Raw genomic sequence first — 12,229 nt, 5'->3', positions numbered from 1 at the left:
CCTACAACAGATACAGTGGAGTTCAGTCTTTTCAACATGTGCTCTCCCAGCAACTAACACTGCAAGATCTATGCCCAGACAGTCATGGCCTCCAAAAACATAAGGCCTAAAGCAAAATTACTGATATCTAAACTACTAGTTGCAGCCATTCAGCAATTGTAAACTGCTTTTTGCCCAATCCCATTCATTTTATTAACTCCCAATCATGTCAACATGACACAAAACACACATCTATGCACAAACGTGGCATACCTGAAAGTTTTAAACAATTTTTCATAATTAAGGGATTTTGCAGTGTGAAAGGACACTGCATGGTTCGGACAAGCCTCGACAAATAACACTCAGGTTACATCCAAGTATCATCCTAATTGCAAGCTGCATCTTAGAAACTATTTTCAATTCTCCATCTTGAAATTAAATGCAAACCACACTCTGAAAAGCACAACAGCAGCAGAAGGCTGAACACCAGTCAGGGAGACTTATATCCTCCATTTCTGGTAATTAAATGGGTACTCAGTACATCATTGTCAATCATTTACAGGAGTCTCATTAGCTGCTCCCCATTCTCTACCAGAAACACACAAGCAATGCTGTTCTGAAATAAACACTTTTTAACCAGAGAATATCTGAATAATCATTTTCCCCAATTAAATATGGAAATGAAAAAGAGGTGGAATCCTCTACCATCACAAGTTTAATGCAGTTCTATCACATACCGTGACTTACAATAAACTAGAAGAGGCATGATCATAAAATACCACCTCAAACAATACAACCAGCAATATTTACTATTTGTGTTAACAAAATGTGGCACAAAGTACCACGGATACCTCACTGAGCTCCTACATGGAGCTAAGGGAAAAGAGGGATTCTTACTGAGCCTTAGATTTAATTTCTAGTTTAGCAGCACACAACTCTGCCACAGTCCTCTGCTGTTGGTTCTCCTCAGTTCAGGAATGGCTGATCTAGAAGGGCTGTGAGGTACAATACCCAAGTCCACCACCAAAACACATGTACTCCTGAAATATGGAAAGTTACTCTGGTCTGTGTTCACCTGAAGGAGAAACATATGACCAACCCAACCAGCTCATATCTAATGAATGTTATTAGCCTGGGAGGAGGGAAGCAAATGGAGACACTACTAAAAGAACTGTCCCTCCCCAGTAAAGGTGCAGCCTGAGGCTTTTGAGCTCTGTCAAACACAAACAGGTCTGGAGGAAAACCAGCCTGGCTGAAGAGGTACAGCTCCCTGGGCCAAGTCCATCTGAGCTGTGCAGCTCTGCTCCAGCAGGTCCAAACCGCCTCCGACGGAGCCGCTGCTGCCACTGCCCCGCCGAGCGCTCCCAGGTACTCCCAGTTAACCAGTAACCTCCTCTGCTCTTTCAAAAACTAATGGATTGGTTAGGAGCAGGCATCTGAGCAAATTTATAACTTCCAAGGTTAAACCTGCTTGTGAGGACTAAGTGTTTTTATAAAAGCCATTTGATTTCAAATGTGAACCTCAAGACCTTAAGGCAGAGTCCTTTCTAGTTCTGTGTCTAGAAAAGGTCACAGGATGCTCAGCCAGCATCCTATCGGTACCTCACGATGACGTACAGAGAAATTTGGGGGTTAGCGGATCTTTTCTGAACATAAACTCTGCAGAAAACAAAACTGAATGCGGTTTCTCAGACTGCACTCTCTCTTTCAACGGTCAGACCAAACCTGTTCATTACACTCATTTTATCTTCTGCAAGGGCTGATGAAAAGGCTCCAGAGCAAAGGACTAACACATCCCACCTAAAGATCAAATCTTAAGGCTGGAAAGCACTTCAAAAGATTTCATAGCCCACTCCCTCACCCTGATGTTATCCCTGACAAACATTTTGTTGCTTGAAGTCCTACGGAGTCACCTCCATACCCCAAAGCAGCCTATTCTGGCCACTCTGCCAAACCATTTCCAGATCTTGCCTTCAAAAATCATCGTATGGCTTGGGTTCACCCACTCTGGCTCCTTCCTCCCCCCAATTTCCTCAGCAAACATCACCAGCCTTGCTCAACCCACTGCTACCTTTGGAAGGTAGGAAAGGGACAGGGACTGTCCTCACTCAAGAGGAGATATTCTCTGAATCTTTGATGCACATTAAGCAAGAAAGGACAACGCCGGCAAAAGATTTCACCAGTTGACTACACAGTTACGAGTTGTTAACTCACCCTGCACAAGCCAACTCAACCTTGGCATTTCACTTTGCAACCACTGAAGGCTGGATCTCATTGTCAAATGTTTTGTATAGTATGCCAGCATGTCCAAGAGAAGTTTGAAAACAGAGTAATTTTGGCCCTGTACTTCAGCATTTAACAATAAAGCAGGGAAACCAGGTGAATCACGTTGCTCCAACACCAAAAGCTGAAATCCGTAGGTTCAACAGCATTTTCAACCACACACATAAAACTTCCTGCAGCTAAAGGCCAAAAGATTTTCATGTGTTTCAGACCTGTTATTCCTAAAGATAAGACTCTCTTGAGAATTTTACCTGATTTTAAACTAGTATCCCCAAATTCTGACTACACAGACAGACACATCACCTTTTTAGTGCTGACTTCTGCTTGGTTGTCTATGATGGAAGCTACCAAATAGTCTGTAGCTGTACGAGCAAGCACTTGACATCTCCATAAGAAAGCCACTGGAAATATCTTTCTGGATAGTTTCAAGCTTTAGAGGTTATTTTAGTCTTTGATAACAAAACCAGGAGAAGGCTAGTACTTAAGCTGAAGCCAGACACCCAGAAAGCCACAATTCCCTACAGCTGTCTTTGCCCCAAGCCCTGTGTTTTCAACCATTTACCTCAAAACAAAATAAATCTCTAAGTTAAACAGTCAGGGTATGTTCAAACTGGGTGGAAAATCTGCCAGACGTTCATGCCCCAACATAATCTATGTGACATGTTCTTAAATTAAGGCCTTCTGTATTAATTCAAATTAATGTTGACAATGCTTATTAGGCAGTTTATCACTTCTTTCTAGTTAAAGATTTCACATCTATGTTGAACTTCATGCCATTGATGGTATAAGACAAACCGAAACACATTCTAGATTTTTACTGTGAGTTTACTCTGCATCTTTTAATAATTTAATTTATAACCATTAACCAAGATAGAAATCTCACCTTTTTCTTCAAACTGAAATAATATTTTTTCCATTTTACTAGTAACTGAAGCCACATGTTGGAGTTTTAAGAGCTGCTCCAGTTTTCATGTTTTTATACGCTCTTGGGGTTTTTCTTTAACATCAGAAAATGTGGTTTAAACCCTTTGGACACTATTCTTAATGCCATTCACAAAAAACAGACCAACCAGTAGATTTTTTCCAGGGAATATCTGGCTGCATCAAGTCTCTATGCTCAGAAGCTTGGTCATAGCATTGTCATCCACAAGTATTTACCTCAAAACAGACAGCTTCAACAGCCAAAAGTCTTGTCCCATCCTTCTTTCTCCCCTTTTCCATTGGTACAGATGATCAGCATTTCTATTTTCAGATATTATTAAGCTGGCTTGGAAAAACTACCCTAAAGTCCCCTCTTAATGGCTCAAGTGTACCTCAAATTAAGAGCTGGAATGCACAAAGGCCCTGCCTTTGCAGAAGAAACTGAAGCTGGAGCCTGTCAAAGGTTCCTTGGTTTAAAAGAAGGAAACCCTGGTTTAAAAAAAGATTATCACACAGTTGCAGCTGTTTGACACACAGTAATATCCAGGTGCTTTCTTCAAATCACGGTGAGACCAAGATAGGGCATGGCAAAACAAATACCAGGAGAATTTCACTGCGACAGACAATTTATGGGATTATCATAGAACAAAGGGGAAAAAATGGTCTTCCCAACAGGTTCATCAAAAATTCATTTCTTCCTCACATGTAGGGAAGGTTAACTGTGGTAAATAACACAGTACAGACCACTGAGGAGTCCAGGGGGCCCCAGAACAGGCTGGCTCCAAACAAAATGCCCTCAGCTGTGGCCTGATCAAATAGGAACAACTATCAAGGCCTCATTAAATCAAGGCACCATGAAACACCAAAGTATTGAATAAAGTCTCTTGATGCCCAAAAGGTCTGTTTTACCACTTCCAAACAAAAAAGTCTAATCCCTGCCTGAGGTTCCTTAAAGTAATCGAAGAAATTTTTCCCACGTTGGTTTGGCTGAATCAGTCTTAAAGGTTTCCCACTCAGAATTAATTTCTCATTTTCTAGCAGCTAGAGAGCAGCTCTGAGATAATTTAGTTGTGTGACAAGTGGGGCCTGCAGACTCAAACCAGACAATGCTTCAGGGGGTGAGGGGAAAGGGGGAAAGAAATAAAATAAAAATCAGCTTCACACATACCAATATTAGACAAAGCAGAAAACTGTTCAGTCAGGTCAAGCACTAGAGGACACTTTCAACATCACAGACAATGAAACTAAAATATGAGAAAAAGACTGATGTACTGGGGATATCATAAGTTCTTTGAGAAAAACATCATTTATTTTCCCTAAAGGTGGAAGAGAACAGGACTCCTAAGTACCTCAAGGGTATCTCTGATTTGAGTCCCATCAGTAAAATTTAGTCTGTCACCCACGGCTCTGTAAAAATCCCAAGAGACTCCTCAGCCTTCTGATTCCTTATGATAATCCCTTGAGTGCAGAAGCCATGTGAATAATCTGAGAAAAGTCCTACTGGAATACAGAAAGAGGAGAAAGCAGGCCTAATGTTACTCAAAAAAGCTTATTCCACCCCAACTGACAGCATTACACTGATCAAACCTGCTGATTTAGAGGAATCAGAACACCGCTTAAGCCACCCCCCCTTCATTTGGTCATCTGGGAAGTCCCCAAGTTTACGAAAAGAAGTTCTTCTTAAATTCAAATGGAAGGAGCAGCAGTGGCCAGACAATTCTAGAAACAGGGCCTAAAGGCAGGACTGGGAGCAGGGCTGCACCAGTGGAAGCTGGTGATGACACCAGTACAACTGTTCTGTTTCATGCAACATCTTGTTAAATGTGACAACATCAGTGCTCCAGACGCACACAGAAAAAAGCCACCAGTCCTCCACCCTGTATGAAACAGGGAGCAACTATGGCCCACGAGTCCTCATGTCACTCCACAACAAACATTAAGTTAGTCCTCTATTCTGCTCACTGCAGTAAGATGGAGTGGAGAAGCCATACTCCTCCCTCAGCACAGGAAAACCCCCGTGTTCTACCGAACACCACTGAAATCTGTGACCTCCCTCATAATACATTAAGAAGTACAGGAGCAGTGCATGCAATTCTGCTCATGAGTTTAAGGAAAAAATCTGTAGGTTTATTCCCCAGCAGCTGTGCAGTTTCCCAGTGAGATGAGGTTAAGCCTCAAAATAAGGAAAGCACTAACTAATGTCCTCCTACATATACTCCTTACAAATCATAGCTGCATTCCTTAACTGCTCTTCCACCAGTCTGTTCCTCCCAGTGAGTCTCTTCTGCTGTTGTGAAGATCCAATTGCAGTGATGAAGGATCCTTAAAATTCTACAACCGCCAGCAGCTCCTCATCCAATGAAATCAGACCCTATGGCAAACTATCCTTTCCTCCCTCTACCAGCCACCACACACTTGAACTGCAATTACTCCTCTTCCATACTCATTTTTGCTGGCTGAGCAGGGCAGGGGAGATGCCAAGGCATCTGTGCATCAATCAAGTCAGTCTTCTCCCAACCACCTAGCCTTTCCTTCTCCAGTGGGAAGCACCAAGACATCAGAAAACGCACACAACAGCCAATGCAGCAAACTGAAAAGCAGGGCAGCTTCAGGTTCCATGCAGATTTAAACAGAGCTTTAAGGTGCTTGACATAAAAGTTTGTGCTACAGTTCAGTGCCCAGATCTTACTTAGAGACAAAAATTATCTCACTGGAACAGGCTAGGTTTACTTATTATGACTTCTTATGACAAAAGAAAAGATTTTATAAGGAGTGTGAACATCACAGCATACCTTATACTGAGATATAAAACAGCTAATTCACCAAGCAAATGTGTCCTCTCACTATGCACTGAAATGAAGAACCTTAGCAAAAAAAACCTCCAACCCCCTCTATTCAGGGCTGGGGAAAGCCTTCTCAAAATGCTTTAGTGCAGCTTCAGCCCCCCACCAAAACTTCAGATAAACATCACCTGGTTTTACTGCCACAACAGAACTTTCTCCTTTCCAGTAAGGATCAAACTACATAGGGATATGCAGGTTAGAACAAGAGTTAATTGCTACAGGAATCATCCCTGCCATCAAAAATAAATAAATAAATAAATACAGCTGTAACTTTACTTACACTAACCTGCACTTCTAGGTCACTGGAACACTGTTGTGCAAGTAACCTCACAGCAGAGCACAAAGTAACAGCATCCACAATAAACTGTGTTCTGCAGCAAAGGAAAAAGGAGGAGACTCTTGGTCCAGATTGAAAAGAGGGTGACAGTGATACCAGCTACATTCTATTTTTTATGTATATATAACTCTCTATATAGCTACAGCCATATTCTAGGAAAGGGGGCATTATTTATTATGTTATGGGTCAGCGAGCACTTCCATGATAAGGAGCACTATCACTCCAAGCAGCAGTCCCACCCTGCCCTCACCATTAGAGCTTCATTCCTGTTGCACACAGCCACACCCTTTCTGTCAGCACATCTGTGGTAACGTGATGGATGGGATCAGGAAACCAGCTCAGACTGAGCTCCGTGGGTACAAAACAAAACAAAAGCGGTTCTAACCTACTGTGGTTCCCCAGTCCAGCTCACTTTAGACTGGCCATAAATCTGTGCCATCAAATCAGGGCTGAGGGCAAAAGGGAGAGTGAGAAACTTCTGTCAGGAGCTGTTCAAGTTTAAAACACACCCTTTGTTTGTATGGCCAAGCTTTTGCCAAGTGCAAGTAGGGTCAAGTTCTCTGGTTACTGCAGCCCTCTTCCCTCTAGCACACATTCACAGAGTCACCTTCCTGCCAGTTCCTTCCAGCAGGAAAATGTGCCCAGCACCTGCTAAACTGCACAAGCACTTGAGTCCTTGCTGTTAACTCTGTACAGCAGAGCACACTCAAACCCTGCACTGCAGCTAAGAGAAGCTCTGGAAGTGCTGATTTACCCCAGCTGGGCTCTGCCTGCTTCTCTCAACAGGCACACTCATTTGGCTCACCTAAATGTGATCACCTTAACCAGTTAACTTCCATAAAGTTAGAATGGCAACAACCAACTTTGAAACATCTATCCCTCTGTAGAAGTTTACTAAAATTTGTTAAAGCCACTTGAGAAAGAAGAAAAAAAAAATGATAAGCAGCACATGTACAAGCCTTGTTTCCTTAGGGATCTACAGTTGAAAACCAGAAAGTATCAGAGCTCTGATAGTACACGAAGACTTTAGAACAAGTTGTCCCTGCGTGGCAGCAGGATGCTTAATAATTCAAATCCCCATGACAGGAAGAAGGGAGCAAGCAATAGCTGCCCAGAGACCTGTGGAGTATTATGTGTGTCTTGGGGCTCTCAGCAAGATGTATTTTCTTCAGCAGAAAGCTCAGAGGGGAATTGCTTAACATTTTTTTATTTTAATTCTTTTTACTTCACAGGTCCCCACAAAAAGCTTGTTGATCAGTAGTAAGTAGTAGCCATCATCAATCTTATTTGCCTTTTTAAATCATTACCCTTGCCCTCAAAGAAGAATACAAAGTGTTGCTCATACTAAGTATTGGCAGAAATTCTAGTTAACAAATGCTAGAAATAACTTGTAAAGAGAAAAAAAAAGAAAAAGAGATAAAATTAGAAGGGAGACTTTCCCTTTATGTTCCCTCAAAGAAAACACGGTACTGTGAGGTGCCTCCTGGAAGGCCAAGGCTGTATGTGATTTGCCCACTACTCCTCTCCTGTTTAAAATTCAAGAGTGAAGATCGTAGGAAAGTAGCATTAATCATTTCAGAACATAAAAGAGCTGGAGGGAATACTTTCCAAGACTTGTTCAGACATCAAGACAAATCAAGAAAGCTGTGGATCAACTGGAGACAGGCCAGCAGAGGCCTCCGGGGCAGTCCAGGCTGGATTACTTGGATTTGGGACTGGAAGAGAGGCCGTGGGAGCCAGGCTTGGTCAGCCTGGGGCAGGGAAGGCTCCAGGGCACCCACAGCTGCCACATGCCCACAGGGAGGGGATGGAGAAGATGGATCCAGGCTCTCCATGTGGCAGGAGAACAACACACAATGGGCATAATTATGGGCATTAAAATATGAGAAGTTCAGACTGGATCTACAGAAAATCTATTCCACCACAAGGACAGCCAAAGAGTAGCACAGGCTGCCCCAAAAGGCTGAGCTGCCTCCACCCCTGGAGGCTCTCAAGACCCAAGTGGACCAAGCCCTGAGCACCTGGTCCTTTGAGCTGCCCCTCTGAGCAGGAGATTGGACAGGGACCTGAGGTCCCTCCCCTCCAGCCCCAGTTACCTTGTGATCCTGTGAACTCCAGGAAAACATGGTACAGTCACATAAAGTTCTCTATTAGGAGGTTACATTTATTAACTTTTTCCTTCCTATGCTCTCAAGTTAATTAAATAACTGACTCAGTGTTGCTGAGACTCATTCTGTGTTTCAAAAAGATTTGTGCCTTTCCAGCACAGACAAGTATCACCTCTACATCCTGACCAGGAATCAGAACCAGAACATGCTCACACACACAGACTGCAACACTAAATCACCTCTGCTCTACCCTCCTCCCCTAAACACCGCAAGAGGTGCGTCACGGACCGGCAGACAGCAAAGGAGCAACCCTGAAGAGACACGGCAGATACAGAAGTTAATGGAGCCACTGACGAGTCTTTGAAAAGAGAGCCACAATTTGAATTATTAAAGCAGTCAAACCTTTAATGAAGTTGGTTATAGCCTCATCATAAGGCTACAGGAAACTACCTACTGGTTTGTCAGCTAGGATTTCTAAGCGGTGCTCAAGCTCTCTAATTCAAGCACATTTTATTCTATGTTTATTCTATGTTTGCAGAGTGCTAAAAGCCACAATTTACCAGGGTAATGCCACATTTAACTGATAACTGAGCTCACATTTTTGCCAAATGCAATTGAGACAGTCATTGAGACTGCTAAACTTTTGAATCCTAGTTAACTACACTTTGAACATTAACATATAAAATTCGCAATGAGGACCATTTCCCTAAAGTGAACAAATATGGACTAAAGTTCAATAATGTCTTATAAAAAGGATGCGCTTGGAAATTTCTGTGGTACTGTGGTAAAAATCCTATCAGTGATATTTTGCCTAAAAATGACTTCTTTTATACCTAGCAGGATACATGACACATTTACTGTAAGAAAAGTGCCCCACGAGATTAGTTTGATTTATGGGGAGTACTTGTAAATTCCCAAACCAGCACAAATGGCATGGATATAAATTTTTAGCCAACTGTGATGAGCACATTCCCCTGAACAGAGAGACTTGAACTGTGCCTCTTTTTCCTAAAATCTCTTTGAAAGAACCTTCTGAAAGGCCTACTCACCTGACCAGCTGCAGTGCAAATCTTTGAGCATTGACTTTGAGTCATTCAAACAATGACTCGAGAGAAGCATCTAGGAAACTAGATGGGAGAGAATATCCTCCAGTACTCTTGACAGGTCACCTCAAAAAGGATAATAAGACTGGGAAAGCAAAAATCCCAACACTTTATTACATAGGAAGATGACTCAAAACCAGACTCTCCTGCAACTCTGCGAAGACTCATTACATGAAGCCTGATCCTGGAAGACTTCTGTAGGAGTCTCAGGTGTTTCTCAGTTTTTACATGCTGATTGAAGGGACAAAATCCTTTAAGGACAGCATTTTAAAACAGTTGATTCACACACATATATACAGGAAGCAAGGGACTGGTAGTGGAGGAGTTAAGGCAGTCCAGCTAAAAGTCCCTTCTTCCTTGCTCATTTTTCAGCAGCTCAATTCTTGCAGAGTCATTATTTCACTAGTTATTCAACCATTACATGCTCACCTTAGAAACCCAGCTCTCTCCTGCCTAAACCTCAAATACACGGAGAAAAATTTCTCACAAAAACTTTTCTGTCTCTTCTTAGTTTTAAGAGGACAAAGACAGCCGAGACTAATTGCTCCATGTCTCTGTTTGGCACAATGTTTGTTAAACTGCCCTGTCCCATCGCTGTACTTTTGTCTGTGTATTCCTTCCTCATTACACTCAGATTCAGCTTGTCATGCCAGACTAAAAAGGAGGATGCCCTCCTCCTTAAGGCAAAGGACTAACAGAACTGGCTCTGAGGCTCTGTTCCCAGTTCCTTTTATGAGCTTGGGCTGCAGCAAATTTGCAGTTCTACTTCTGCCCTATGCAAATCAAACAATTTAAATCTACACTCTGTGGGTATAAAAAGCAGCTTTTAAGGAAACCTTCCCCATGCTTACCTTCTACAGGTCTTTAACAGGCAGAAGGTGAAGATGATGGACTACAAAGTGCTTGAAAAGTTTGGGAGGGGGAGTGTCCTGTTTTTTTAGGAGGAGGTAAGATTCTTGGTGACAAGAGCAAGAGTCACTGATCGTAATACATTAGTGTTACATGCTTCAATCCTGCTGGTTTGGCACAATACAAGCAAAGCAGTAAAGAAAAAGCAAGAAAGGCCCAGGACAAGCTGAAGTACTGGAAGCACAAAGCAAGGAGAAACAGGGGATTATTGCCCACGTGTTTGCAGGTAGGGAGCATCTCCAGCTTGGTGGAGTGGAATATAGAACACTAAGAAAGAGTCTGGTGGTGCAGGGAGGTGACAGGGGCAGGGACATGTGTGAGTTCAGAGGTACAGCCTTGCCATGACTCAAAGCAGCCAAAGACTCACAGCCATGGGGAGCCAGATGTTACAATATTATTAAGACAAACAGTACAATATAGAAGTAAGTCTTCTACTGGTAGAAGATTGCTAATAATGAGGCATTTAAAAGCTTTTTCTGTAATATAAGGGGAAAGAGAGAATGAAGAAGCTTCTATGACAGCAGAGGTGTACTCACCTGGAACAGAAAAAAGCTCATAAACTTGCTACTGGAGAAAAATATTACCTTTTTTGCCCTTTTTTGAAAAGATATACTTGAGGCAGGATCTGGACTAGCCAAAGGAGACAGATATACAGGACAAGATCAGGAGGAAGGGAAGGATCTGGAGAACCAGCGAGGAGAAACCTTTGAAGTGTTTCAGAACTCTGGATAGAAAGCACTTTCAAAATGTAAAAACTGCTTTGAATTCACTCTTTCTAAATCCTTCCCAAGCCCTGAACTCTTCAGAAGGAACACTCATGCCCTTTTGGCATTCCCACTCCTTTTCCATGAGGTGTTCCGGAAGAGTCAGGGCTGACACACCACCAACAACTTGGATATTTGGTATTTTACAGCTGCTGAAAAGCCATTTGTAGCTCATGATGCTGCTTTCCAAAACCACCAGAGGAAGAGCATTTGGATACGAGTGCACCCAAAAGGTAAGTTCATGCCAAAGCCTATCAAAGTCCTGCTCATACCAACGTGAGGTGCCCAGTGCTCTAGCTTCGGGGACTTCGGCACGGTTCTGTTCCCAAGCACAGCCCTGCCAGACTCGCTCCTCTCCCAAGCCCTCAGCTGCCGGTCCCCAGCACCGGAGACTGTGCCAGCCGTGACTGAGGGTTCGCAGCTGATGGCGAGGGCTCAGACACGGCTCCTGCTGCTCCCGCTCTCCCACAGCACTCCCGGGGCTGCGAGCGTCGGTCCCGCTCCACCGCCGGGGTCAAACCGCGCGGTCGCTCCGCAGCGGCGGCTCATCCCGGCACCTCCTGGGGAAGGGCTGGAGAATCCCGGCAGGGAAGCCGGGGGGCTCTCTTGCCCTCCCCGCGGCCCCGGTGTGACCTTGCTGGGGAGCCCTCGGCCATGCGGCAGCCGAGTCCGCCCGCTCGCGGGGCTGGGGAACGCGGCGGCCGGGTCCCGCTCCCGCCCCGGGCACGTCCCGCTCGCCCCGCGCTCGCCGCCGCCGCTGCGAGGCCTCAGGACTCCACGTCCGCCCGCTCGCCGCCGCCCCCGGGGCCCCCCTGCCGCGGCCTCGCCGCCGCCGCGCCGCGGAGACGCTCACCGGAGATACTGCGCGCACAGCAGGCTCATCCTCCGCCGCTCGCCGCCCGTCCCACCGCGGCTCTCACAGCCCGGGCCGGCCCGCCGCCCCCGCGCCGCCGCCGCCGCCGCCTCCCGCCGCCGCCATCTT

General features: G+C 44.5%; 1 protein-coding gene across 6 annotated transcripts in view; it reads right to left on the bottom strand.

The window, feature by feature from the left end:
- The window catches only part of SMG7 (SMG7, nonsense mediated mRNA decay factor), a 50,676-nt gene extending 38,492 nt beyond the window's left edge, over nucleotides 1-12,184 (bottom strand). For 5 of the 6 annotated variants that reach the window (XM_027665300.1, XM_027665304.1, XM_027665303.1 and 2 more), the window contains exon 1: nucleotides 12,101-12,184. In XM_027665300.1, the coding sequence (XP_027521101.1) occupies nucleotides 12,101-12,129 (29 nt within the window). In that variant the 5' untranslated portion in view covers nucleotides 12,130-12,184. Of the gene's footprint in view, nucleotides 1-6,312; nucleotides 6,398-12,100 lie in introns of all 6 variants that reach the window. The other variant, XM_027665302.1, reaches the window with a different exon arrangement.
- Nucleotides 12,185-12,229: the final 45 nt, after the last annotated feature.

The sequence above is a fragment of the Corapipo altera genome, unplaced genomic scaffold (genome assembly GCF_003945725.1).
Source record: "Corapipo altera isolate COAL_440 unplaced genomic scaffold, ASM394572v1 316, whole genome shotgun sequence".
NCBI lineage: Eukaryota > Metazoa > Chordata > Aves > Passeriformes > Pipridae > Corapipo > Corapipo altera.
The sequence above is the reverse complement of the archived record's forward strand: the minus strand, read 5'-3'. Positions and strand labels throughout refer to the sequence as shown.